General features: G+C 35.3%; 5 protein-coding genes, 1 long non-coding RNA gene and 1 other non-coding gene across 10 annotated transcripts; 4 read left to right on the forward strand and 3 right to left on the reverse strand.

Moving 5' to 3' along the window:
* Positions 1–253: 253 nt before the first annotated feature.
* Positions 254–4,461, forward strand: Vps53 (vacuolar protein sorting 53). Its single transcript, XM_081976020.1, is given in 13 exon segments — positions 254–476; positions 546–739; positions 798–948; positions 1,558–1,785; positions 1,838–2,081; positions 2,139–2,661; positions 2,713–2,919; positions 2,969–3,127; positions 3,187–3,265; positions 3,317–3,398; positions 3,401–3,523; positions 4,038–4,157; positions 4,215–4,461. Coding segments are annotated over 13 exon segments (2,397 nt in total). The 5' UTR covers positions 254–380; the 3' UTR covers positions 4,406–4,461.
* LOC145726814 (uncharacterized) lies at positions 3,445–3,894 on the reverse strand. The gene is made up of 2 exons (XR_014177685.1): positions 3,760–3,894; positions 3,445–3,693 (listed from the first exon to the last, which is right to left on the reverse strand). It is a non-coding gene; the product is annotated as an uncharacterized LOC145726814 (long non-coding RNA).
* A 1,039-nt stretch (positions 4,462–5,500) lies between the features above and the next one.
* On the forward strand, positions 5,501–6,946 carry LOC145726800 (ankyrin repeat domain-containing protein 16-like). The gene has a single exon (XM_081976043.1). It carries the CDS (start codon positions 5,650–5,652, stop codon positions 6,619–6,621), a length of 972 nt encoding a protein of 323 aa, XP_081832169.1. The 5' UTR covers positions 5,501–5,649; the 3' UTR covers positions 6,622–6,946.
* On the reverse strand, positions 6,824–12,921 carry LOC145726789 (uncharacterized). 4 transcript variants are annotated; one of them, XM_081976023.1, is made up of 9 exons: positions 12,643–12,916; positions 12,429–12,539; positions 12,200–12,376; positions 11,724–11,772; positions 11,043–11,666; positions 9,857–9,948; positions 9,428–9,797; positions 9,093–9,261; positions 6,824–9,033 (listed from the first exon to the last, which is right to left on the reverse strand). In XM_081976023.1, the coding sequence occupies exons 1-9, from the start codon at positions 12,703–12,705 to the stop codon at positions 8,979–8,981; spliced, it is 1,710 nt and encodes a 569-aa protein (XP_081832149.1). In that variant the 5' UTR covers positions 12,706–12,916; the 3' UTR covers positions 6,824–8,978. The 4 variants fall into 4 exon arrangements, with proteins under 4 accessions (XP_081832149.1, XP_081832148.1, XP_081832147.1 ...); XM_081976022.1 differs by having other exon boundaries at positions 9,857–9,945; positions 11,043–11,772; positions 12,643–12,917; XM_081976021.1 differs by having other exon boundaries at positions 11,043–11,772; positions 12,643–12,915.
* A 140-nt stretch (positions 12,922–13,061) lies between these two features.
* On the forward strand, positions 13,062–24,615 carry IntS2 (integrator complex subunit 2). The gene is made up of 15 exons (XM_081976008.1): positions 13,062–13,711; positions 13,828–14,082; positions 14,303–14,555; positions 14,608–14,817; positions 14,872–15,031; positions 15,088–15,370; positions 15,421–15,647; positions 15,699–15,990; positions 16,046–16,211; positions 16,263–16,346; positions 16,396–16,564; positions 16,623–16,820; positions 22,428–22,595; positions 24,043–24,256; positions 24,310–24,615. Exons 1-15 carry the CDS (start codon positions 13,309–13,311, stop codon positions 24,597–24,599), a joined length of 3,372 nt encoding a protein of 1,123 aa, XP_081832134.1. The 5' UTR covers positions 13,062–13,308; the 3' UTR covers positions 24,600–24,615.
* On the forward strand, positions 16,841–22,340 carry LOC145726781 (putative ATP-dependent RNA helicase DHX34). Its single transcript, XM_081976007.1, has 10 exons — positions 16,841–17,804; positions 17,858–18,172; positions 18,224–18,342; positions 18,411–18,625; positions 19,455–19,692; positions 19,751–19,997; positions 20,047–20,317; positions 20,739–20,920; positions 20,986–21,182; positions 21,236–22,340. Exons 1-10 carry the CDS (start codon positions 17,258–17,260, stop codon positions 22,319–22,321), a joined length of 3,417 nt encoding a protein of 1,138 aa, XP_081832133.1. The 5' UTR covers positions 16,841–17,257; the 3' UTR covers positions 22,322–22,340.
* TRNAN-GUU (transfer RNA asparagine (anticodon GUU)) lies at positions 19,015–19,088 on the reverse strand. The gene has a single exon. It is a non-coding gene; the product is annotated as a tRNA-Asn (tRNA).
* Positions 24,616–24,745: the final 130 nt, after the last annotated feature.

Below are 24,745 nucleotides of genomic sequence, written 5' to 3' on the forward strand. Positions count from 1 at the left end.
CATAAATAATAAAAATAAATTTGTGTTTGTTCAAAATTGCGGACGAAGGTGCTGCCATTTTAAATCACCTTCAAAAAACAAGTGAATACACGATAAAAGAAGAAAACTGTAATCGGTAAATGCATTTTAACGCGATCTAGTCACTAGTTGTTTCAAACTTTGCGGATGCACTCATAAGGTGAGAAAAGGATAGAAACCTATTCATTAATTCATTGTTGTCGGATCACCGTTAATCCATTTTTAATTGTCACTTGACTGTCAATGACGTAAACATTACTCAAAACCAAACAAAACCTCAAATTTGTTATCGATTTGTTTATTTCCCTTTAAATTCCTCAAACAACTTTTGTAAAGTTATTTGCCTCAATCTATCCAAAACCATGGATAGCAGCCCCACTGAGGACGATCTTTTAGAAGAAGATTCATCGGACCTGTTCATAAACTTTCCTCCTGAAGTCCAGCGAGCAATTGATGAGGTACTCCACTTATTTCTATGGCTAACAACTCTCTAAACCTTTACCTGAGAATGTTGAACTTAAATGCAGGTTTTGCCAAGCCGAGACTCTCTAGACGAACCGGATTTCAACACAATTGACTATATTAACACCCTCTTTCCAACTGAACAATCCCTCTCCAATATTGATGAAGTGGTTATCAAAATGGAAAACCAAATGCACACCATAGATAATGAGATTTCCACGGTTATTCATAGCCAAATTGAGGCAAGTAAAGAAGGAAGGTTAGTCTGTTTTTGCAGGAAATATGCATGTAATGTACAGTTTCTTAAATTTTTGTAGAGAGGCTTTGGATGAAGCTCAGAAAATGATCAAACAATTATTTGTGCATATAAAGGACATTAAGGAGAGGGCGGAAAAGTCTGAGGAGATGGTCAGAGAAATAACTAGAGATATTAAGCAGTTGGATTGTGCTAAGAAAAATCTAACTTTGGTAAGAGTAGTAATATTTTGAATTCAACATGTGGTATATTTCTTAATAGAATTGCTGATGTAAATAATAAATGCTACTAAGACCATAAAATTCAAAGAAAAAAATAAGCTAATAAGGTTTCTATGTCTTTATTTTGCTAGATATTTTCTATTTTGTAATTGCTCTTTAATAAGAATTGGTGGAAGTAAAAAAAAAGTTCTACAGACTGGGTGTCTAAAATACCATATCAGCCTTACCAGGAAACAATCAACAGTCATCAGAAAGTTAAGAATTGTTAAGAAGTTTCTTATTCTGTATTTTAACCTTGTAACTGACCCACCTGCCAAAAACTGAATGCAGGACATTATTCTACTCTATTTACAGGATTTAAAATTTTAGAAATATCTTTTAGTATTGCTGAAATTGCTTTCAACTTTGTTTCTTAAATATGAACCAGTCTAAATTCTCCCAATAAATGTGTTTAAGAAATAATATTTCTCTGTTCTCCACTATTTAAAGGTTATCAGGAACCCAAATTTATAATTAAAAAATGTGGTTTAAGTAATTTGCTTAGTACTAAAACATCAACAGTAGCATTGTTAAAACATTATAAAAAAACGGCAATTTCAGGCGATTACAACCCTAAATCACCTACATATGCTAGTGGGTGGAGTAGACACCTTGAAAACCTTAACCCAGAAACGTCTCTATGGTGAAATTGCATTACCACTGCAAGCAATCAGTGAAGTGATGATGCACTTTGAAAACTACACAGACATTCCCCAAATCGAACTTTTAAGCCAGCAGGTCAACAGTATTCGTTTTGAACTAGCTCAGCAAATCACTCATGATTTTAAAGTAACTCTTATTCAGGTGGTTGAAACTGGTGGTTGATTGAAATGAGTTTCAGGAAGCTTTTCAAGGTTCAAATAGCAAAACTCAAATACCCAATAAACAACTACAGCAGGCCTGCTTAGTAGTGTCGATTTTAGACCCTAAAGTGAAGCGGGAACTGCTCAAGTGGTTCATTGACTTGCAATTGCAAGAGTATGATCACCTTTTTCAAGAAACTGAAGACACTGCTTGGTTGGATAAGATTGACAGGAGATACGCGTGGATTAAGAGACATCTGTTGGAATTTGAGGATAGGTTAGGTAAAAGTGGTATTGTCAAGGGTAAACTTTGGACTTTAAAGTGGGGTTGTATTGAAGGTAGTATGTTTCCTGTTCAGTGGGAGGTTTCAGAGCGGATAGCTGTGCAATTCTGTCACAAAACTAGGGATGAACTGTCAAAAATTATGGCCAAACGAAAAAGTGAAATTGATGTAAAATTGCTGTTGTATGCCATTCAGAAAACTGCATCTTTTGAAAATTTGCTTTTCAAAAGATTTACGGGGGTCACATTAAAAGAGAATTTGCAAGAAACAATTGAACGTAACCCTCTCGTTGGTCCTCAACTCAATGGAAGTCATGAAGAAGGTGCTAGTGTGGATGAACTGGACCCCAACTTATCGCCCTTCAATGGCTTAATAGGGAGGTGTTTCATCCCACATTTAGAAATTTACATAGAAAGCGTAGATCGAAATCTTGCTGACTTAATCGAGAGATTTGTGCAAGATGAAAAGCAGCACAGACCCACAGAAAACACGGAAACCCAAGCGGCAATTCTACCCTCTTGTCCTGACTTGTTTGTGTTCTACAAAAAAAGTTTGATTCAGTGTAATCAGCTTGATAGGTCAGTGTGTTTCCTTGGCTTTTTATAGACAAGTTAACGGGATTTTTTTAGAGGACAATCTATGCTGAGCTTGACTAGAACGTTCCAAAAATACTTATACGAGTACGCCGAAAAACTGCTACAAAACAACTTACCAAAAATTGAAGGGCAGTCATTTGGCAGCTCTGTCCAGAATATCACTAAAGATCTGCAGAAAATGTCTACATCAGGACTAATCCACAACTTTTCTTCTCTATTAAAAGAGGGAGAAGTTATCAGGTGGGTAAACTTGCAGTAAATAACTTCTTGTTAATGCTCTATTTCATAGGTTCACTAAGGAGGAGCAAGCAAAGATCTGTTGCATTCTGTCTACTGCTGAGTATTGCTTGGAAACCACTCAGCAGCTGCAAGACAAGCTGAAAGAAAAAATTGAACCTCAGTTGGTTGATCAAGTAGACTTATCCAAAGAACAGGATCAATTTCACAAGTTAGTCACTCCAGTACTGTGTCTATTCATTAATTTGACCTGGTGAAAATAAATTACAGGGTTATTTCCAATTGTATTCAGCTTTTAGTGCAAGACTTGGAGAATGCTTGTGAACCGTCACTTACAGCCATGTCAAAGGTTTGATTTACTTTACTAGTAAGTCTGTGAGTTGAAATGGGATTCTTACAGATTCAGTGGCAGAACATTGATGCGGTGGGCGATCAAAGTCCTTACATTACGTCGATAACCAATAATTTAAAGACAACAGTGCCTATATTAGGGACAACTTAGCACATTCAAGAAAGTATTTTACTCAGTTTTGTATCAAGTTTGCTAACAGTTTTATTCCGAAGTTTATCCAGAGTATTTACAAGTGTAAACCTATAAACACTGAAGGTAAGTCAGATAATAGTATCACAATTTGGTTTGCCGATAATAAATTGGTTACCAACTGACTGAACTGGCAAAATAACCAGGATGGACTGTTAAAACTAAATTCCATTTTAATCCAATCTGTCCAATATAGTTTCCTTGACCTAAGGCTGTACTATAAAATTATACATGCGCTGCAAGAAAGAATATGAACGGAATGTACGAATGTACCAACAATGGCAATTTCAAATCTTTCTTACCTTTATGTTATTTTCTTTGTGGACCCTCTGTTCAGAGATGGGATCAGAAAGAATTCGCCTGCCAATGTCGTAACAAGAGCGGGCGACAGGCGTCAGAAAGTTTCCTGAACAGACCCAGTCATCACTTCCCATCTGAACAATCAGAAGGATCAACGTTTCGAAATTTAAAATCAACTTTTAATGTAATTTTCAATTTTAAAGCAGCGTTACACAATATATGGCGCCATCTGTCTTTGAAAACGACATACTAGACCAACTGGTAGTTTATTAATTTTTAGGGGCAGAACAGCTTCTGCTCGACACTCACATGCTGAAAACGGTGTTACTCAATTTGCCGAGTATAGCCTCGCAAATTAATCGTTCAGCCCCGGCTGCATACACTAAAGTTGTAACAAAAGGTTTGTGGTTTGGATTGAAATGCTCCGATGGTGAATGTCTAACTTTTTGGTACTTAGGAATGACCAAAGCTGAGATGATTTTGAAAATTGTTATGACACCAGTGGATCCTGCTAAAAACTTTGTGGATCAGTGCAAAAAACTACTGCCGGAATGTCAACTGACAGAGTTTTATAAAATATTGGAAATGAAGACCATTAGAAGGCAAGAGCAAACGATATTAGTGGAGCTCTTCAAAAACCACAAGTAGTTATATTATTTAAAATGTATTTATATGCTTATAATAAAAATTTGTTACAAAAGTCATACTATTAACCATTTCTTTGTTTTTTATATTCAAAGGTTAACTGTCTCAAGCATGTTGGAATCAAATTGAGATTCAAACAAATGATTACAGTTTAACCAAAGGTGGTTAGATGACTAAACTCTAAACTTAAGTCTGAGATTTAAAAGTGCAAAATATTTTGCCTTTTGATTTTCAAAATTTTTATAAAAAATTTATTAGACACTGATAATGACCACACAAAGTTATCATAATTTTTAATATTTCTGCTGAACGATGAGATTATGCTTTTTTATTTGAAATACTTTTTTCAAAACACTTTTGCTTTTGTACATTTGGAATTAAAAAAAAAGCAAAATTTCAAATTTGTTTTATTACTACCTATATGATGTTTTTTCACAGCGCATATCACCTGACCACATCACTAAAATATATGGCCAATATCACGTGATCAACTATCGGGTGACGTTACTCGCACTTCACTGACTTCATACCCCATATGAAACTAGAAACTACAAACATAGAAAACATTATACATCTAGATTAGATAATGCCACAACATGCTATTGGTAATGCTATTTTATACTGTATACCCAGGTAATAAGTTATTTATCAACAAAAAAGTAATTTAACAATACGCACTTGATAAATATTTTCATGGCGAGTGTAGGAAAAACTAGATCTTTTCCAACAAGGTTTTCATAAGCTTTAAATAAGTCGGGGTTTCTTTCGGGATTAGGAAACTTAAACCTGCTAGAAGTTGCTCTTTGTTCATAATCTGACACTTTACTACTTTAACTTTACTATACTTTTTAGTACTTTAGTTTAGTGAACGACATTCAAATTTTAAATTCAAAATAGATGTCATAGTGACCACAACAATGACAACTAGTAATTAGTCGTTTTCTTTCGGATCTAAACGCTGAACGCGATATGTTCCAAAACTCACGTGGCCTGCGTATAATTTTGTAATTATGGGGTCATGTGATTTTTAGAAAAAGTCTCCCTCCGGCGACGGATCCTACCAAAATAGCTTACTCTGCTTTTAATGAAATGTCAAATTTTGTGTCTTGGACCTCCTATTTTTAAGATGGAGATCCTAGATTCTAGATTTATAATTGTTTTCTATGACTACAAACAAAGCTTAACAAAACAACCGTACCGTAACTTTAGAGAAGAGGCAGATTCAGATAGTTCCACAAATCTAAAATATGATAAAAATAAATCAAGATAAAGAAAAGATCTTAAAAGACGTTCAACACAATGATATTGGCAGTTTACAAGAATTAAAAGCGGCTCACCCTGACTTTCATTGGTGTACGATATCCTATCCAAAAACTGGAGATACAGCTTTGCACATAGCTGCCAGACTGGGCCACCTAACTACCATAAACTACCTTTTAGATGAATACACACCCTCGATGGTAGATATCAAAAACAAGGATGATAAAACCCCTTTACATGAAGCTGCCCAATTTACCCAACTAGATAGTGTTTTAAGGCTTTGCTGTTATGGTGCTGATGTCAATGCACTAAGAAGAGGCGACTGGACTCCTTTAATGCTAGCCTGCACCAAAATACAGCCTGGAATTAGCTTTGACATTGCTAAAAAATTGGTGAATTGTGGAGCTGTGATTAATATGCAAAATAAAGATGGGTGGTCTTGTGTTCACCTTTTGGCTAGAGAAGGAGGTGTTGATGTTTTCAACTACTTACTAACATGTGGTTTAAATGTGAATGTAAAGACGAAAAATGGAAGAACTGCTTTGCACATTGCTGCTTTACATGGACAGAAAGATATTGTAATCAAACTTATTTACCACATAGATTTGAACTGTAAAGATGGGTGTGGAAATACTCCTTTGCATGAAGCCATACTTGGACAGCATATAAAGCTGGCCAGATTTTTGGTAGCAACCGGAGCTAACATACAAGCCAGAAACAACAGTGATTTTAATGTATTACATTTAGCAGCCAGTCAAGACAATGTTAAAGTGTTAGATTATGTTTTAAATGAACTTACACTGGACTGTGATTGTAGGAACTTGAATGGGTGGACTCCAGCACATTGTGCTGCACGTAATGGCTGCAAAAAAGTGTTTGAACATTTGAGGAGACTTGGAGCTGATATTTACCAAAAAGATGTCTTTGGTAGAACACCACTAGATTATTTAAAATTGTGAATTTGACTTTTAATTATGCTGTAATGTAAGGTAGAATCTAAGGATCACAAGCTATTTTAGTTGTTAATCAGATCAAGGGATTGACCACTAATATAGCTAAACTGTAAAATAAACATATTGGTCCCTCAAGTCAGATTTGATCATGTTCCTGTTATATATCATGTCATCATTGTTCAGGTTTTTTAAAATTAAAATGCAGGTAAACAAAATACAAATTTTATAATTAAATAAAATTTGAGAAATGTCACAGATGTGAAACTAATTTATATTTTACACATTTTTTGATACAAGAAAAATGTAAAAGTCAATACATCTGTCAATTATTGTCACTTTGTTTCATTTAAATAGTGAAAGGGCTTTATTTCCCAATAATAATCCCGAAAAGGTTCAAGAAAAAACCTGTTATAATTATCACAAGATAGCTTAATATTTACACAATTATATGTACAGTTGTGTTTATAAAAAAGTAGGACAATCTTTGTACATTGTAAACCTGCCTATGATGCTACAAATTTCAAAATAAAGTAGTACAAATACTTCTTCTAAAGCAATTTAGGGTATTTGTAGACCATTAAGTTGTGACATTTGGCGTCTTACAGCAAAATCTGCTTTACAAGGATTACTATTACGTGGTATTACTGACTTTTGCTAATTACTAACCATTTATTCCTGACAATGTCAGCAAGACATCTAAAGACAAATTGTATATTTTAAAATTAACTTGACTGACTGAAGGCGAACTCTCTAACGAATAGCAAGGAAATTTCTTTGCTGTCATAGAAAACCCTTCTCTATTGTAATATATGGTACTCTCTACGTTTCGATTGGCAAAGATCGGCACTCAACGTAGCTATTCGGGTTGTGCAAAATAGAAAGACTAAATGAGGTCTTGCTAAGATTTTATCTCTCTTGGGGCTATGAAATTTTGTATTTGTCAATCTTTCTTTTCCGTCGTCTTCTAAAATTCAAATGTTTTGTTTTTTAACCTTTATGCCCGTCAGTGTCAACATTGTATCAATAAGGTTGGGTTGGGAACCAATTGATTGTGTTTGCACCCCCTTTCTGTATTTTTGAGTTTTTAGTTAAAGTGTTAATACATCTATTAGTTGTTATTTTTGAGGTGTAAGCTGTTCATGATGGAATGGTTGTGTTATGGCTATATGGGTTCCATCAACACATCCTAAAGTCCCATCCTACTTCACAAAATGCATAACAATTGGTAACATGTTTACAAGGAACTGAGAAATATTAATGGTCTAACAAGAAAATAAGAAACTGAAGCAACAGAACTACAATAAATAAAACCACCAACAAAAATGGCAACAAAACGGATTATTTTAGAATGTAAACTTTGAAATATATGATTAATTACTGAAAAAGAAAGTAAAAAATGTAGAATTATTCAAATTATTGTCATTGATACTTGCCATTAACCCTAATAACGACGAAACAAGTAAAAGCCCTAGATTTATTACTAGAAATTAGTCAATGTTTTTAGGACCGATAGGTTCCCGTTTTTGTTGACGGTGTCAGCCGAATGTGATAGAAAATAGCTTAGAGAGTACCAACAGTTAATAGAAAGAAATTTCCTTTCTCGTCTATTTCTATGCGTTTTCTATTTCCTACATCGTTACGGAGTTCGCCTCCTGGTATAGTTTTGTTTTTAAGTTGTGCAGATAGGAGTTTTAACGTCAAACTTTTTCACCTTTTTTACAGTTTTATATAACCTTGAAAAAGGCATGCAGTGACTAACGAAACGTTGGTTTTAATAAATTAATAATGATACCAGGCTAAACACCCCCTTCTGTGTTTGATTTTTAATTAAAAAGGACGAAAATCCCAAGAAATGTTATCCAAACAAGACAAATTCATAGACTGATTTACACTAGTCTAAGGCCGCATTCGTTTTCAAGCTCAATTAAAGCAAGCAGAGCGTTTTTGGCGTCACGATGATGATTAAATTAGGCCATGTGACGTCAAAAACGCTCTGCTCGCTCCATGCAGCGTGAAAACAAATGCGGCCTAAAACGCGTGTCTTGAGGCGAGTTCTCACCTGTCAGTGTTGCTGTAAAAGTGAAAACTAGTTCTATTTGTGGTTCAGTTTGGATGATCAATACAAACTGAAGCATGAGAACACTATTGTGATTTGTTTCCGTTTGATTTGTATGATGTCTGGACCAACTGATTCAGCAATTAAGAACACTGAAACGTGTTAACCAAGCGCCGCTTATTAATTAATTAAACTGTGTCAGCAAAACTGACACGTAAGAACCCGCCGTTTACGGATTTATGAACACAACTGTACCAAGTTACTTTGAATATGAAAAAATGATCAAGGCAAAACTGAATGGTTTATTTTATCTATAAGGGCATCCATTTGCCCAATGTCCCCGATCTCCACAGTTATAACATCTGCAACAACATTAACGAACTCAAATTCGATATTGTACTAGTTTAGAATCTTTTGTTACCTTCCATATCCGCCGTAGTACGCGCTATTATACATCCCAAAATCCATAAGGTCGTATACTGGGGAATGGTCATCATAATCCTCGTCGTAATCCCAGGCGTCTGAGGACTCGGATGACGAATCCAATGCAATCACAGTCACTGGATCTGGTGTAGGGATTCTTGCCGGACCTGTAATCAGTACTAAAAGCGTCAAACTAGAAATAGATTACTATCCTTTAGAAAAAGGCTGAAAAAGTATATTTAAATTGGCCTCTCAAGCTTAAACTTAAATTGATGCCTGTTTGAAAATTTACATTTATTTTAGTTGAAAAAAGGACCATACCTTTCTACCTACCTGATGGGTTACGAGCCGCTCTATTGTTCTGAGGGCGACCTCTTCTGGCAGTATTCCTGCCAGCCGCTGGATTTTTAGCAGCTTCAATTTCCGCTTCGATCTTTATCCTTTCAGCCATGGCCTCTTTACGTTGATCGCGCATCTCTTGAGGAGCGTTCTCCAACATTTTGTCTATAATATTATCCAATACGAGGGTGCGGATGGTCGAGGTCATTTTTTTCCTGCAAATCGGACAATCCGACTTTTTCTTCTTCCACGTACTGATGCAGTATTGGCAGAAGGAGTGCGAACAACCTAGTGTGACTGCTTTAATAAAGAGATTGGCGCAGATGGTGCACGTTAGTTCGTCTTCCATTTGGTCAAAATGGTTCTGTTTAATGTAACAAGTTGAAGAGCGGTCAAGTAGTGGTAAAAGGGGTGCTGTCTTACCTGATCTGGTGTTTGGTTTTGCTTTTTGTCCTTCTCCGGTTCTTCACTAACTGTTGGTTTAACATCGTTTGCAGGTTTTTCTGGTTCGACTGCTAATATTGAATATAGTTAGAAAATATATTCTTTCAGCCTCAAAAACTTTACAAATAAATAGCTGAACAAAGTGTCCAACTAAGAATGAATTAATATTATTTAGGGTACTTTATCTAAGAAACCAACAAAGATATACCTGACGTTTGAAACAAAAATTTTATTATGTAATATGGCCATAAGAATATGATATGTATACGGATGAATAAAGTTCGTAAATTAATTCATCAATAAATTGATGTAAACTTTGGTGTAAAGAAATCTTCTGGCATATAATTTTCTGAACAACATACTAAAAAATTAGTGATGTAGCAAAATCCAATAATAGGCCAATTTCCTCGATCAAACTTTTTGGAGCAGTTAAGTTTAAGTCGTGACGACAAACATTCACAGTAGGTAACTTTTGTAACGTCGTAATTAACTCAGTCAACGAAAAACATCAATAAAAAGTGGTTTGAATTATTTGAAATTTGATTTGTTTACTAACAGAACAGCAACTGCTACTAACAGAAGTTTTTATATTTGTAGCAAATTACAACTTTACAAAATAAATCAGCATGTCACAAAATAACAAAAAATAAAACTCTCTCATCTACAAAAGAAAAAGATTACACAAATAGGTAATTATTATTAACGGTTCATACATGTTTTTAACTTTTAACTGTTAAGCTATTTCAGCTACTTCGTATGTAGGTATTGTAAAAACTTTGCCATTTACAAAAACTGAACACTCAATTACAAATTTAAATTATTAATAATACTAATCAAAACAAACAACTTAACACTTTTAACAGCTCCTGTTGACACGAATTTAACTTAACAATCCTAACTATGCAGGCAAACCATTCTCCAAGGCAGGTTAGGTCATCTGGTTAAGTTTAACATCATGGTTTAGACCATAAGTCAAGGAAAATTCAGTGGTTAAGTTTAATCTTAACCTGGTTTGAGTGGTTTAGTCAAGAAAATTCGCCTATTTGTTTGTCAGTAATAAAATCAGTTACATAAACATTTTGTGTGCTTCTAATGCAAAATCAAACATTCTCAATTTTATAAAATTTTGGCAGTTTATGACCTCAAATCTACCTCATGTACTCACCTTCAGTGACTGATGTACTTGGACCAGCCTCACAAGGCAGTGTCTCTATTTGCCTAGTGCTTTGGGCTTGATTTACTGCAGAAATTGGCAACACCTGTTGTATAGTAGAGTAGAATTTTCCGTCTGAAGTTTTTATTATCTTAATTCTTGGATAACTTTGTGGAATTGTTGGTTGAACTGCCACCACTGGCACAGCTGCAGTATCAAGTTTCAGCCTCTTATTCCCATTCAAAGAACTTGACTCATTGTTTGTACTCATAACCACAGTATTTACATGATTTTTACCTATAATGGTTGAACTAAGGGATTGTTTGTTAGGCTGAATATTTGTAGAAGCCTCATTTTTTCTTTTCAAAAGCTCTCTTTGGAGATGAGCCTGTCTCAACTCTAAGTTTGCAGTTTGATAGGATGAAGAACTACCATTACTAGTACTAGGAAGATTTGCGGCAGTTGAGTTAGATGTGGCACCTTCAATCCTATTCTGATTATCAAGCACAAAGTCCAGAATAGTACTAAGTCCATCTTCAGAGGGTGGTTTTGGTACTTTGTCTTTGGTGTTACAATTAGGAGAACTAACTGGCAAACTAGTTGATGGAGGACTGACCAAAGCTTTATCTACAACTGCTTCAATAGGACATAACATGTCATCAGCTAGCCTATTCAACACATCATCACTAATACCATTTTCATCAAAACTATTTAGGGTCCCTGGTGATCTGTTATTGGGTGCCTGGAGTTTAAATTCAAGTTTTATTAATAGAATTTAACAAGAGAGAATTATAAAAGCACTCTGGTAAAATATGTTGAAAATAGAAGTGAGTTTAAACAATCTTTAAGCATTAAATTTTCAGACCTTGAATGTTTTGAGAAAGAAATACAAGCAACAATGCTATGGAAAAACTAACTGACTCAACACCATCTAGGGTTAGCAAAATGAATTGGCAAAATAAGTTACCTCATTTGTGTTCAAACAGGCAAAGTGTAACTTGTGTTAGGTACATGCCTGGCAAGAGTTTTTGGGTTTCTTGTAAAAATATTTTTTAACTTTAATTAAATTTTAGTATTTACTTAATAAAATGGACAGTTGAAAAAAAATTGGAAAGATATTAAATTTGGCATAAAACATAAAACAAAAACTTTCTAAAAAACATACTTACCATTAGGATTTCATCATTCTTCAGTTTTTCCACTTGAGAATCAGTACCTTTCTGATAGTCCAACATAAATTTGTATGTATATTCCTGATATCCCAAGCATATTTCATCATTGGGCTTCAATACAGGGCTAACAACACTTTTGTAGACTTCATCATTTACCATGGTACCATTAGTGCTCTGATATAGTCAAATGATAGTGTAAAGCTATTTAAAAGACAAATGCACTTACCAGATCTTTAAGTACCCAACCCTCCACAGTTTTTTCAAAACTACAATGTGCTCTAGACACTACTTTATTAGGTATGACATAGTCACTGGTTAAACCCCTCCCAATGACAAACTGAAATTAAGAAATTGAACTCAAGATAATAGCTGATTCTTGAAAATCACAAAATCACATAACATCAATAATGAGTGTGACAAAACAATTACAAGCCACTTACAGGACTTTTGATAATTGGAATGAGATGACCACTTTCCACATTTTTCAACACAGGTTGTTCCATCTGTGTAGGATGAGGGTAAAATTCTAATTCAGCTGGATTTTTGACACTCCGGTTCTTTGTTCTCTTCAAAAAATACAGTGAAACCCTACCAAACACAGTCAAGACAAGACTGGCCTGTGAGACTGGTTAAAATGGAATGTTCACCCTAATCACATCCAAAAACTTGAGGAAACAATAAACAATTCCTGTTTGTGTTTACAATTTTAAACTTCAAATTTGAAAGTTGACATTCGACAGTAAATTCCAGCAAAATCAGATTGACATTAGGTCAGTCACGAGGAATCAGGAAAATTTGTTAATCAAGAGATCACATGACCAACTATAGACTACTGCTACTGACTGCTACCTGTTATAACATAACCTCAATCCTCAATTTGAGTTTCCTGTATTTAGGTTTTTAATTTAAAATTGTTTTTTTTTACAATAATTAGGATTTGTGTTAGAAAAACGTTTTTTTTTGCGTGCTTTCAATCCGTGCTATATCCGAAATTTGAAATGGATTGTCTGTGTGATAAACTATTACATACTATGAAGATTTTTAACAAAGTTTGTGACTAGTACAGTATCATACAGTATACAATTTACACTAGTAAACAGTACACAATGATGAATTTCAAAAAAGGAGTCAACTCCACAGTTTTTACGGCTGTTCAAAACGTGGATATGGATAAGCTGGCTGGTTGCTCTGAAAGTGACATTAGACCTGTTTTACCCTGCCTGGTTCGTATGGGCTTAATTTCACCTTTGGACACTTCGAAAACATGCACTAACATGAAAGTAAACATTTTAACGATTGTTAGCGGAATGGAGCTGGTAAACTCAATTGTGGCTTTACTAAGCATTGACTTTCACAAACTGGAGACTGATGTCAAAAAAGAACAACAGCTGAGACAAAAAGGAAACACTAATCATAATGACTCAATTTTGATAGGTAACTTGTCCAATACCAGTATGGCATTAGAGTATGAGAGAAGTGATATGACAAGGAGACTGTCTATTTTGTTAGGTGAGTAAAGAATTATTTAACTTGACAGTTATTATGTCTGAAGACTGACTTTTGAGTTATTTTTATTTTTTATATTTTATACTATTTGAATCAAGTTCATAATATAATTTTTGCAGGTGAATTACTCTTTATTCAATATCAAATCCAGGAAAACACTGAAGGAGTTGATCAAGATTCTTACATTAAATCTTCTGAGCTATTTGACAATGACATATTTGCAGAAGAATTGTCTGATATAGTGTGTATTGCCTTGGCAGAACTACCCACTACCTTAAATGTAGTAACAATTGTGGAAACATTGCTACATGTCCACAATGGCCCTGAAATCATTTGTAGAGTAGTAGCTAATTTTCCTGATTGTTTTCGTGAAGGTATTCCTAAACTTTATGTAGAATAACTTTTTATAAAGTAATAAACTATTTTTTTGGGGGAATAAGTATGAGGGTATAGCATAAATATTGTTTTTTGATGAAATTCTGCGCAGTATTTTTTACTTTATTATGCTAAAGCTGTACTTCAGCTTGTAGATCACATTTTATTTTTTAAGTAACCATAATGACACCATTTCCACACAACTAAAATTTCTTGTAGTTTGTACCTACTTAATTCAAACTGGAGAAAAACAAGAAGAAACCATCTCAAGCACAATCAGAGCAACCACAATAGGGTTGCTGTGTCAAATGAACCCTTCTCAATCTTTGACGGTAAGATCTAAATGTGTGGAGTTGTGTCGAATGCCAGCTTTGGCTATATTGTTGTCATTGGGAAACACACAAGAAGATGAAGAGAGCGATATGGTTGCTTTTGTTAGTGGTCTTCTTTTAGGGAATGACCAGACAATAAGGTTTTTTGAATTTGTCTGAGAATTTATTAGGTTTGATTGGGTGGTTATTTAGGAACTGGATTGCCCTGTTCATTAGAACTGGTCAAAAAAAGAAAGGAGAAGCTTCTAGTAGCGCTTTGCAACAGCTTAGAGATGAACTACTGAAGAGATTACAGAAGATTTTGAGTGCGTCACCTGAAGGACAGATTCCTGACAGTGTAGTAGTACAGGCGTCGGCTCTTTTGCGGTTGTACTGTGCGCTTCGAGGAATTGCGGCAATTAAGTGAGGTTTTTCTGTTAAAACATTTCAGACATTTTGTTGTAATGTGGTTGTCAGGTTTCAAGATGATGAAGTGAACCTCATAGTACAACTTCTAACATCACATCCAAATCCAACTCCTGCAGGGGTTCGGTTTGTTTCTATCGGACTTTGTATGCTAATTGCTTGCCCTTCATTACTGTCTCAACCTGACCACGAGCGGCGCAGCATCGAATGGGTTTGTTCGCGAATTATGACGCTCATTTGACGTTTCTAAGTATGCTGGTGATTTAGGTGCAATGGTTGGTTAAAGAAGAGGCATATTTTGAATCCGCCAGTGGTGTGACTGCGTCATTTGGAGAGATGCTACTTCTTATGGCCATCCATTTTCACAGTCAGCAGCTTAGCGCCATCTGCGAGCTAACCTGTGCTACTTTAGGCATGAAAATTGCTATTCGCCATAACAATATGAATAGGATGAAGCAAGTTTTTACACAGGAAATTTTCACTGAACAGGTGGTCACAGCTCATGCTGTTAAAGTGCCGGTTACTCAAGGATTGAGCGCCAACATGACTGGTAAAATCTATATTAACCTTTAAATTACGAAAATAAATTGAAATTTTCAGGGTTTCTGCCTATCCACTGCATCCATCAATTGTTGAAATCTCGCGCGTTTGCCAAACACAACGTCAACATTAAAAATTGGATTTACAAACAGATTTGCGCCAGCGTAAGTCCCTTACATCCTGTTCTACCAATGCTGGTTGAAGTGTACGTCAACAGCATTATGCTGCCCAATGCAAAGACGGTGGAACACACTAACAAGCCGTTGACTGAGAATGAAATCAGAAAGGCAAGTATTTTGAAATCTGTGCTATGGGACAACTGTAAATGCTGTCTTTAGGTCTTTCAGAGCTCTATTTTTGGCCAGTACTTTGACAACAGACAGTCAATTTTCTCCATGGACTTCGATCTGAACGCAGAAAATCAAGATGTATATGTGGATAACACAAGTCTTACTCCACAACTCCTGTTGCTCTACTATCTCCTGCTTTATGAAGATTGCAGACTAACTAACGCACAGGCGTTAGCTTCTAGTGGCAGAAAAATTAAACAGTATACTCCCGAGTTTATGTCGGAACTGCCAATCAAGTATTTACTGCATCATGCACAAAAAGATCAAAGTTCTTATTCTGGTTAGTTTTTGTTTTGTTTGGAGTTAAGGTTTGTAAAAGCGTTTTTTTTTTTCAGGTCTATTTGGGCCACTTTTGAAACTCCTAGCAACACATTTTCCTCACCTTACTTTAGTTGAAGATTGGCTTGATGACATGTCTATAAACGTGGAGAAGAAACCAGTCCATATTGACGAGTATATGGTGGTTTCCGCTTTTAATGAGATAGAAACGAAACCCTCTAAGTAAATGTTTTTTTTTTTATAAATTTCCACATTTTGTGTGATTTGTCGTAGATGCGCGCAAGTTCTACAGAACATGCTTAAAGTGGAAGCCATCGATATTTGGCCTTTTGCTGAAAGCTTCACTCAATACGCCAAGTAAGTTGTGGGCTGCGAAAGTACTTAAAACTGAATGTAAGTTTTATAGGAAAGTCATCGGAAATAACATTCCCCGCTACCTTCAAGACTTGTACAAAGATGTATGGCTAAGACTCAATACAGTGTTGCCACGACGTTTGTGGGTCCTCACCGTCAGAAGTCTAGTAGATGACTTAACCTCTATGAGCAGAATTGATGTGGCTGATGATCCTTTACAAGTAAATGAGTTTCAAAAGTAAATTCTTAATAGGATTTTATGAATTTATTTTTATTAAGATTATGCGATGCGATGAAAAAGTTTTTCGATGCGCCCCAGTTTATGCTATTGTACTCAGAGTACTTCGAGCCAGTCTTGCTTCTTCTCGCAGCCAGCTCAATCAACATTTACAGGCTAATCCACGATTGGATGCGCACGGACAAGTACTGATAGAGCCGGATAGAGAAGAACTATGTAGAGCAGCTGTGGCGGCTCAGGTAAGTAAATTCAAAATCAAATACACCAGAGCGAGTGTTTGACTGACTATACAACTATGATTTTGTTTTTTCTTACCTGCGTCTTGTAGTTTTTGGCTATTGTTTTATACATTGAAATAGTGCTATTTAAAATTTAAAAACCCTGCAGTTCTGTGCGGTGACGTTTTTCATGATTTTTAGGCTTGACAAATTTGAATGTCTTTGTCTAATCATTTGAGTTAGACGAAGAGAACATTTCTTCTTCCGTGACATTGACTTGACAACTGTCATTATTATGATAAACACTAGATTTATAACCTCACTTTTATAACAGTCAACATTGGATTCCCATGTATTTTATTATTATTATTTACTTATTCAGTAATTGTTAAATTAAATTACAAATACCGGGAAGGTGAACTGTGTTTCAAGTTATATGTGTAACCATACTCACATCAATGGATCGTAGAAGGAATAAAGGGACTGAAAGAGATAAGCGCTCTAGAAGAAACAGTCCCTATAAAAATCAAAGTAAAAGACGTCGATCTCGCTCCAAATCTCCACAGTTCACCCCTAAAGCAAAGAAAATCGAAGACTACAAACATGAATTACAACGGTTTTTAGAGGAACATGCCAGTATTAAAGAGACAAGGGAGTTTTGGACATTCTACCAAAAGTATTTAAACATTCAAAAATTAAAGCCCAAAGACCCATCTTTAAATCGTCATCATTTACTTAATATTGATTTTGATGATTCCACTGATATCTTATGGGACAGACTGCCAGTGTTGGATAAATTTGGTCAAAAGTTTATTATAACTCGTGAAGATTTTGAAGAGTTTCTGTTGGTCATTAGAGTGTACCAGGACTTCCAACAAAAATCAAAGTTTGCCAAGTTGAAGAAATTGCGACAAAGTCAGGCAGATCTACCTATAGCCAATTACAAAAAGGATATCATTGATAAGTTAAAAGATAACAGGGTAGTTCTTATTGCAGGCAACACAGGTAAGAATTCTATATCCCTATCTTGATACTGTAACAAAACAGTTGCTCTTAAGGCTGTGGCAAATCAACCCAAGTTCCTCAATATGTCATGGAGGCAGGTTATAAAAAAATTGTTTGTACCCAACCTAGAAGAATTGCCTGTGTTTCTTTAGCTAAAAGAGTGTCTTATGAGACTCTCAGTGATTTTAAAAGTACTATCGGATATCAAATTAGATTTGAAAAGTCTAAAAGGAGTGATACTAATGTGATTTTTATGACTGAAGGATTGCTGCTAAGGCAAGCATCTGAAGAGGAAACTTTAAATTCTTATGATGTGATTATTTTGGATGAGGTCCATGAAAGGCATTTGCATGGCGATTTTCTTATTGGTAATTCATTTCTCTTTAACAGTGGCTTGATGTTTAGTAATTTTTTTAAAGGTATCATGAAATGTGTATTGTATAAACGTAAAGATCTCAAGTTGATCTTGATGTCTGCAACCATTAATATTGAGTTGTTTAGCAGCTACTTTAAGGATGAAAATATTCAAGTGATTGAGGTAATGTCACTGGGATTTGGGTTTTGGTGGAGTAATTTTGATTCTAAGGCACTGTTTGGTACTTTAAGGTACCTGGCCGACTTTATCCTATTGAAATACATTACAGGCCAGTTGTGAGAGACCCTTATGAAAAGAAACGTGACAGATTTGATTGCACTCCTTATTTGCAAATACTACAAATGATTGATGAGAAATATTTACCTACTCAGAAAGGGGATGTGTTGATTTTTTTGAATGGTTACTCAGAAATATCAACTTTGGCTGAAGCAGTTACAGAATACAGGTGGGTGGAAATCTGCCTTATTTAAATTAAACACTGTTTCAAGAAGTTGTGAACACTGAACATATAATCTATAATATAATAAGATTTATAAGCATAAAGATTTCTTTACTTGAAACAAGCTAGAAGTTTGTAGAGATTTTACTTGAGGGATTACAAAAAGTAAAATATTTTCTATGAATCTCACTATGTGTATCTTATATTATTATTTGACAATCTGTATAAAACTAATCCTTATTTTAATACCTCCTGACAAAAAAACGAATGTCAAACAGAAAAAAAATCATATTTGTGGTTTTGAATTATAAATACCCAAAAAAGTTGGGACTTTTGGAGAATTCTATTTTTTTTTCTGCTTTGTTACTAAATAATTTGTCACAAAAAAAAATTGCCGCCCCCGGGTGGGCTCGAACCACCAACCTTTCGGTTAACAGCCGAACGCGCTAGCCAATTGCGCCACGGAGGCGATATGTATGAAGCTTTGAATCACAAATACTATCATAGATAAAACCCTTATAAGGAAAATAGATCCTTTCACCCATTACAGTAGGTACTTGCTTACTTATAAGCGTAGTTTTATTACTGCAGCAATAGAAAGAAGAGCAAGTAGTTACAACAAATTGTAGTACCTACCAGTCTTTAACATATCATTTTTGAACTTTTAGCTCTCCAATAAATGAAATATCTCTATTTTAATGCTTTTGAATCCCAAATATCACCTTGAAGTGTTATTTGAGGAAGGTTCAATAATATCTGTAACTTTTGGAAATTTAATTTAAAATAAACAGTATCAAGTGTGTATTGTGGTTATTTGAATCAAAGACTCTTCCAGTCAGTACAAGAAAAACTGGATAGTTTTACCATTACACAGTAGCCTGTCCTTGGAAGACCAAGATAAAGTATTTGATTACCCTCCGGAAGGAATCCGAAAGTGCATTATTTCCACTAATATAGCCGAAACGTCGGTCACAATAGATGGAATCAGATTTGTTATTGATTCTGGCAAATGCAACCGTATGGTTTACAACACTTTAGGTATCAGTAAACTCAGTGAAGCCAACATCTCGCAGGTTACTTACCATACTTACTATGTAAAAAACTGTAGCATCATTCATTATCTTATCTCAGGATAGTGCAAAGCAAAGAAGTGGTCGAGCTGGTCGAACAGGTCCTGGAATTTGTTACCGTCTGTACTCTGAGGAAGATTTCAGCAACTTTGAGGCGTTTACCCCTGCAGAAATTCATTTAGTCCCTTTGGACTCCCTTGTGTTGCATATGATCTCCTTGGGTCTCACCGATATTGAAAACTTTCCATTTCTGGAAAAACCCAGCAACAAAGCTATTGAGGAAAGTTTGGAAAAATTAAAGTTTGCCGGTACTTTGTTCATTTGGCAACTATGCTAGTTTTACCAAACTGTTTTTAGGGGCTTTAAGTTTGTCCGAAGACTGTTTGTCTCTCACTCCCTTAGGGGATGCATTAAGCCAGTTGCCAGTGGACTTGTCTATTGGTAAAATGTTAATAATGTCTACCATATTTGGGAATGTTAATTCGGTGTTGGCGTTGGCATCACTTCTCAGTGTACAAAGTCCTTTAACTCAAAATGCTTATAGAGATTCTGAGGCTCAAAATTTACGGAAACCCTTAGATTCTAATCATGGAGATCCTATCAGTTTATTGAGTTATTATAAAGAATGGTAAGTTGACAGTTTTAGTAATGAGAACTCATTACTTTAATTTATAATTAGTGTTTATCAATTTTTATATTAAAACAAAATAATTTTCTAGTATAGTAAACCTTTACTATTACCCCTTATTTACTTTGTAAAAAGAAGGAACTGATTTTGAATTATATGTTGGCAATACTGGTAAAATTGGTTCATAAGATTTTTATTGATTTTTTTGATTAAAATTTGTTTTCTTTTAAGAGACATATAATCTAATTCGCTTAACTTAAACGGTTCCAAAATGATTCAAAAACAAACTTAAAACAACTCTCATGCAACAAGAAACTGATGACAGAAATTACCTGGCCCCAGTTGTCTCACAGTCTACCATTATGCCAACCTAATTTACCATCAATTCTCGTTTTAATTGCACAATAAAAATCAATTCTAGGTTAACTGTAAAACATCTATCAGGACCGGTGCAAGGTGGTTCTAAGAATAAATCACAAAACTCCCGTATTTGGAGTAGAAAGCGATGTCTAGAAGAACAACGGTTTTATGAGGTCACTAAATTGTTAGAACAGTTTAGAGATATTTTATCCGAAGCAAATCTGTTACAAAAAATTGACGAAGGTTAGTTTGGTTTTTTAGGGACATTGATTTAGGTTTAGATGGTTACCTAAAACTGTAAATTGCAGAATTGTCAAGTAGTGAACGCGCTATTAGACATGGCGAGCTCAAACATTTGAAACACTTAAAGTATGAACTTAGGAATGAGTCGAGAGGTAGACAGAGAAAACAACTGAAATATGACATGTTTGAAACTGGTGAAGATAAACTTGACTCGAAAACTGATCTCCGTGACGTAGAGTTTCGTATCGCTAATGATTTTAAGGTATCTGATTTGCCAATATTAGTTACCAGTTTTAGATTAAGATTGTATTTTAGAGAATGCAGAAGCTCCTGAACGAAACTTCAGCTGACAGTTTCAAAGACTTGATGTTGTTGAAACTGATTTTGACTAGTGGTTTTTACCCTCAAGTTGCGGTGGAAGACGAACATAACTCCTCAAAAACTGTCTCAGAACGCCTATATCACACTAAGAATAAAAACTATGTATTTTTAAGACCGTTGAGCTACTTTGCTACGAATCCGGAAGTTTTGGCTTTGACTAACGATGAAATTGAAGTACCTCCGGCAGGTTACTTTAGCAAGAGACCCATTTCTAAGAAACATCAAGTGTTGGTGTTTCAATCTATTTTGGAGACCAAAAAAGTGTATTTGGTGAACACAATGAGAATGCCCTGTATCCAAACCCTGTTCCTATTTGGGCGCACTATTGCCGCTAACAACACACTAACCAAGTTTGTTGTGGATGATTTCCTGTCCCTTGATGTCCCGTATGTGGGGCAAGGTAAAAACTTACTTATGAAAGCATTAGCCTTAAGGCGAAAGTGGCTGAGCAAATTGGATTTCAAGCTGAACAATCCTCAGCACAAACCACCTGACAAAGAAGAAATCTTCTATTTGACTGAGGAGTTACTAAGTTATATGAACTCTGAAGTTGCCTACAACGTTAAAAGACTTCTTCCTGCCGATTTAAAGGATCTTTACACTTTTTCTGCAGATAGTTTCTCTCTAGTTAAACAGAAAGACAAAAATCCATTCGACCCTCAATATGTTATGACACCCAATCATAGTAAAGGAGGGTTTAACGTAACGGAAAATGTCGTTTTTGATAGTTTAACGGATGAGGACTGGAGCTACAACTTAGAAGTTCAACTGTTTGAAACCGGTTTAAGCTGCAAGTACTGCAAAGAAGTTTTAACTGGCCGGACGCTGTTTGAGTTTATGCAACACGAAGAGTTTTGCGATAGTCGTCTGAAAGAAGTCAAAAAGGAGGTTGATGAGGGCCAATCTAGTAGCACCGTTGTTAAGGCCAATGCAAAACAGTGGCATTGTCCTAAGTGTTCCAAAGACTTAATGTTAACCCCTACAGAAATTTTAAAACACAAAAAAAGTTGTAATGGTTAATAAATTATTTTTCCCCAAAGTAGTTTTTCTTTGTCAGGCACTCTATCTGGTGTATTATGGAGTGGTACTAGGGTATTTAAGGTTAAGTTGGGGGGTTTGTGTGCAGGAAAGTGCAGCAGTACAAATGTTACTAGAGACGCTTCTCGAGCGTGAAGAAGATAAAACGCTACCCGGCAGACAATGGGCTTTACAGGAGGTCCGATCGTTGGTTTGCAGCTACCTGCATCAAGTTTTTATTGCAGACACTATGCTATGTAAATTGGTGCATTTTCAAGTAAGGTTTTCACAGAAATGTTGTTTAAAGAGTTGATGGAAAATGTTTAAAGAGCTTCTTTGTTACTGCGATCAAAGTAGTGTGATTGACATTTTTATTTTTGACTTAGTGAATTATAGTTTATATTTTTTTCGCCGATTGTCAGTAAACCTGTCGTTTTAGTGTCACATAAACAACCACTTTTACTGCCTAGTAAACATTTTTTACTGCCGCTTACCTGGCGCAGGGACAATATAAATATAACATCGTTTACACAACATAAAATTTAACATTTATTAAGAAAAAACACCAAACACTATAACATTTTTGGAGTCAAACAATTAAAAGTATATATAATTATTTATAAACATTAACAGTAAAATCAGAACATACTTCTATTATTATTGATTTGTCGTTCACTTCGTTAGAACTATTTTTCAAATACACCGATGAACTAGAAGTTTCATCTTTTCTCTTCCCACTGTCACTGCAGGTGGGAATATTCGCTAGAATTTTTTCACTAATCACACTTTTGCTTTCGACTGAATTCTCTATGTAGCCTTCAGCAACACTTGTGGACTTCCATCCTCCATGTCTTTTTAGCATTGTGATGTCAGCTCCAGAATTAACAAGCCAAGTAGCAGACGTCCTTCTAAAGCAATGTCCAGTGTACTTCTGAGCATTTGGTAGTTTTAAATAAGTTGCTATCTCTTGTGGCATAGCACCAAATTTATGAATTCCAATAACTTGTTTTAATGCTTTACCCCTCCAATATCTGAAGAAAAATCTTCGCCTTTCAAATCCAGAAGGACGATAAGAAGCATATTTTCTATACATGTCCAGATGTTCTGATACCACAAAAGATCTCGGTCTCTTCGTTTTGGTATCAGGAAGGGAAACTAATAGCTTATTGCCCATATCTTCAATGTCATCTAATTGCATTCGCACAAGTCTACATGCTCCGGCAATCAACTTATAAATTTGACGAAACTTTTAGATGTCAATTTTGGCTTATTGAAGATGTCTATTTAAGATCGTAATCATAGCAACCAAACAGGTATAATTATTGTTGTAGGTACATCATAGGTGGACAGTTTTCATTATTAGAAATAGGAGAAGTGTATTACTACTTAAATATAAAAAGTTATTCTGATTGACAATAATCGGCGAAAAAATTATGTGTTTGACTCGGCGAAAATGCACATTTACTGCCTCATCTTTCTTCATGGCCTCGTCTTCGACTCGGCAATGAATAGCGCTGCGGCAGTAAATGTGCTACTTTTTCGCCTTGTAAAACAAATAACTATTTTGAGACATCGGCCATTTTATGTTCTCAAATAATTATCTCAAAAAGTCAAAAACAAAAAATCACTAGTTTGAAATATGAACTAGATTCCTAAACTCTGAACCATTACCCATTTTTTTGCTCACATTGTATAGGATTTGTTCTATACAAATTCTTTTATAGGGTTACCCAGCTAGTTTATTGGAGGTGGTGATCAAAGGAGTACCTTCAATGCATATCTGCCTCGACTTTGTACAGGAATTAATGCAACAACCCAGCCTCAACAAGCAAATTTTCGCCATTCTACTGTTATCCCATCTCTCCATCCAATACGCTTTGCCTAAAAGCATGAATTTGTGTGTCACTGCGTTAAATTTATTATATGCCCTTCTTGGAGGTTTGTAGTTAGGCACCTTTATAGGAAAATGCTTAATATTGTTTGTGTTAAAGGTATATCAAGCTCTGATAGGGTGACATTATTCAAGCCCGTATTGCCAGGTCTGGTGAGGATCAGCGAGGCTTTCCCTCCTCTCACTAACGACATAGTTAACCTGCTGATGCAATTAGCGAAAATCTGCGAGAGTCAAGCTTCTCTGGCTAGTCAGTTTGACAGTCAAAGAGGTACAGGTCTGGAAGTGTCTGCTGAAGAGAGTGCCGAGTTGTGCGATTTAGTTAAGAAAACTTTTACCGACATTTTGGATCGGAGCGTGTTGAGGGGGGCGGTTTACCGCCAGGAATAAAATAAGATTGCTACAATTGGAGTATCCTTTATTATTCCTTTATGTTTTATGTTTTATACTGTTTTAAGTAAGCTATGTGTGTATAAGGGTAAAGCGCCTTATTTATGAAATTTTTCTCTTTATATTAAGAAAGTCAGTAAACACTT

This window comes from Ips typographus, linkage group LG3 (assembly GCF_016097725.1).
Source record: "Ips typographus isolate SLU linkage group LG3, UJ_Ityp_2.0, whole genome shotgun sequence".
In the NCBI taxonomy this organism is placed as follows: domain Eukaryota; kingdom Metazoa; phylum Arthropoda; class Insecta; order Coleoptera; family Curculionidae; genus Ips; species Ips typographus.

What these genes read in the sequence shown, in the direction of transcription:
- LOC145726789 (XM_081976021.1), bottom strand. Translation starts at nt 12,705, where the DNA reads ATGGAACAACCTGTGTTGAAAAATGTGGAAAGTGGTCATCTCATTCCA. An exon ending in AGAATGATGAAATCCTAATG is followed by an intron (nt 11,773 to 12,199) that starts GTAAGTATGTTT and finishes TTTAAACTCCAG; the next exon opens with GCACCCAATAACAGATCACC. An exon ending in AAAACCAAACACCAGATCAG is followed by an intron (nt 9,798 to 9,856) that starts GTAAGACAGCAC and finishes TACATTAAACAG; the next exon opens with AACCATTTTGACCAAATGGA.
- LOC145726800 (XM_081976043.1), top strand. Translation starts at nt 5,650, where the DNA reads ATGATAAAAATAAATCAAGATAAAGAAAAGATCTTAAAAGACGTTCAA.
- LOC145726781 (XM_081976007.1), top strand. Translation starts at nt 17,258, where the DNA reads ATGGATCGTAGAAGGAATAAAGGGACTGAAAGAGATAAGCGCTCTAGA. An exon ending in GGAAAAATTAAAGTTTGCCG is followed by an intron (nt 19,998 to 20,046) that starts GTACTTTGTTCA and finishes AACTGTTTTTAG; the next exon opens with GGGCTTTAAGTTTGTCCGAA. An exon ending in GTATCGCTAATGATTTTAAG is followed by an intron (nt 21,183 to 21,235) that starts GTATCTGATTTG and finishes ATTGTATTTTAG; the next exon opens with AGAATGCAGAAGCTCCTGAA.
- IntS2 (XM_081976008.1), top strand. Translation starts at nt 13,309, where the DNA reads ATGATGAATTTCAAAAAAGGAGTCAACTCCACAGTTTTTACGGCTGTT. An exon ending in TCCTGATTGTTTTCGTGAAG is followed by an intron (nt 14,083 to 14,302) that starts GTATTCCTAAAC and finishes AATTTCTTGTAG; the next exon opens with TTTGTACCTACTTAATTCAA. An exon ending in AGATCAAAGTTCTTATTCTG is followed by an intron (nt 15,991 to 16,045) that starts GTTAGTTTTTGT and finishes TTTTTTTTTCAG; the next exon opens with GTCTATTTGGGCCACTTTTG.